We start from the raw sequence: 2,101 nt of genomic DNA on the forward strand, positions 1-2,101 counted from the left end.
CTGGTGGGAGCCGCGCACACGCGCGGATGCAGATCTGCCACGGAGACCGCTGCCGTTATTGCCCGGCCACCGTGTGTCAACTGACCGCCGCGGGCCGTGAGCGAGGAGCCACGCGAGGTGAGCGGAACCTTCCTCCCCACCATTTTGTGTGCGCTCCACCCTTTTTGTGCATTTCACCCCCGTACGCGAGCGGAACATTCCCTCGTTGCGGCGGTTGCTATGTTGCTTGCTGCTAATTGTATTGCTCGGGAGCAATAAACGCTCATCCGAGTAGTATACTGGTGTTTGTCCCCTCTGGCCCGAACCCACCGTGGTTGCGACTTACCGCACCGCGGGTTGGTGGTCACAGCTCTGACTGCTAGGGCTGGCACGCTGGCGCTAGAGAGCGACTACTGCTTCTAGCGCCTTTGAGCGGTATTACAAGAATAACCCCCACATTCTTGGCGCCCAACGTGGCGCCAGAGGTGTGACAAACCGAGTGTCTGTGTGACCGACTGCCGACACACAGGCTAGCCATGGCGGCCAGCGGGATTGACTTCCAATCCCTGCTGTGGTTGTCCGATATGGCATCTCAGGAGCAACAGGTTGACGCGGCAGTAACAACTACTGCTGGCGCTAGCTCCTGCGATTTAATATCGTTTGAGCGGAGCGGTGATTCACGCGACACACTGGCTCAGACGAGCGGCTACGCTAAGCACTTCTCGCCAAGCGCTATGCCGCCAGGTACGGAGAGCACGGCGCAACCTGCGCAGCCTTGCTCGTCCCACGCGGTCCCTCAGCCAGAACTTCCTGGCCAGGCCAACCCCAATAGGCTGTGTTGCGCAACGCCTTGCGCCTCATAGAGAACTCTCACGGGTATCGTGCAGAACAACCTGCTAACACCCGCTCCAGTGGCGAGACCGAGGCTACGGGTGGACCTTCCCAGCTATGGTGGCTACCATGATCATGTCAGCGCCAACGAGTACCTGGATCGCATGCTGAACTACCAGCAGGCGACGGGGCTTACCGATGACGAGGTTTTGGCGCGTGTCGTGCCAGTCTCACTGACAGATCAGGCAGCCCGCTGGTTCCGCCTCACTGGCCACCGGTTACGCACAATGGAGGAATTCCGAGCGAAGTTTTGCGAGGAGTTCTTGCCCGCAGATTGCGAACGTCGTCTGCGGCGCGAGTTGGAGCTGCGTATTCAGCCTCCGGACGAATCCTTGCTTGAGTACGTGCGGACGATGGACGAACTTTATCGTATCGCAGACCCCCCAGCTCCGAACGGCGAGAAGGTAGAGCGCGTCACGCGACAAGCTCACCCTACCTTTGCAGCCTACCTACGAGGCGTGCAGTTCAGGGACGTGGACGAACTCGCCTTGGCAGCCAAGCGCATACAGGCGGACATACTCGCCTCCCACGCGTATCGGCCACCACCACCAGCGTCGCAGGCGCTTGAGCCGCGATGCATCTGGAACGGAGGCACTTTTCGCATTCGTTCCCGGGGTGCCGAAACGGTTGCATTCGGTGACGGGCAAGTGAGAAACGGTTGGGAATTGTCTGACCGAGCTCTCGACCCGTACACGTATGCTATGCGGGCAGCACACACTGCACGTAGCCAAGGTACGCAGGATCGGGACCGACATGCCGACCCGAGGACGCTAGAGCAAAGGGCAACTGCGACGGTATGCCCGGCAGGGAGGAACGGTCAACCGGCGCGAGGAGACAACTGCCCCGCCCGGCAACGGCCGAATACCCTCTGCTACCAGTGCAACCAACGAGGGCACTACGCCCGGGAATGCAGACGCCCCGTGAACCGAGAGCACGCGCTTTCGGGAAACGAACGGAGCCGCTGGTAAGCAACACCGCACAGCCGGCGGCATCAACAGCGGTGCTCAGTGGGTCACACGAACTCCTAGCCCCGCTGGCTTGTTGTTTAGAACAACCCAGCGACACGCCAGTCCCGCCTATTGAGCTTACGGTTTCTCGACGTAAGTTCATGGCTTTGCTAGACACAGGAGCGAGCCCATCCCTGTTTGGCGACGAGGTATGCGAGCATCTCAGTCGAAACGGACTCCGACTGCGAGCGAGCAACCTCGCGGTCCGATTAGCCAGCGGCACA

At 60.5% G+C, this 2,101-nt stretch overlaps 1 protein-coding gene across 1 annotated transcript; it reads left to right on the forward strand.

Moving 5' to 3' along the window:
* Nucleotides 1-515: 515 nt before the first annotated feature.
* LOC144128380 (uncharacterized) lies at nt 516-1,794 on the forward strand. Its single transcript, XM_077661746.1, has 3 exons — nt 516-596; nt 843-1,517; nt 1,678-1,794. Exons 1-3 carry the CDS (start codon nt 516-518, stop codon nt 1,792-1,794), a joined length of 873 nt encoding a protein of 290 aa, XP_077517872.1.
* Nucleotides 1,795-2,101: the final 307 nt, after the last annotated feature.

This window comes from Amblyomma americanum, chromosome 1, assembly GCF_052857255.1.
Source record: "Amblyomma americanum isolate KBUSLIRL-KWMA chromosome 1, ASM5285725v1, whole genome shotgun sequence".
NCBI lineage: Eukaryota > Metazoa > Arthropoda > Arachnida > Ixodida > Ixodidae > Amblyomma > Amblyomma americanum.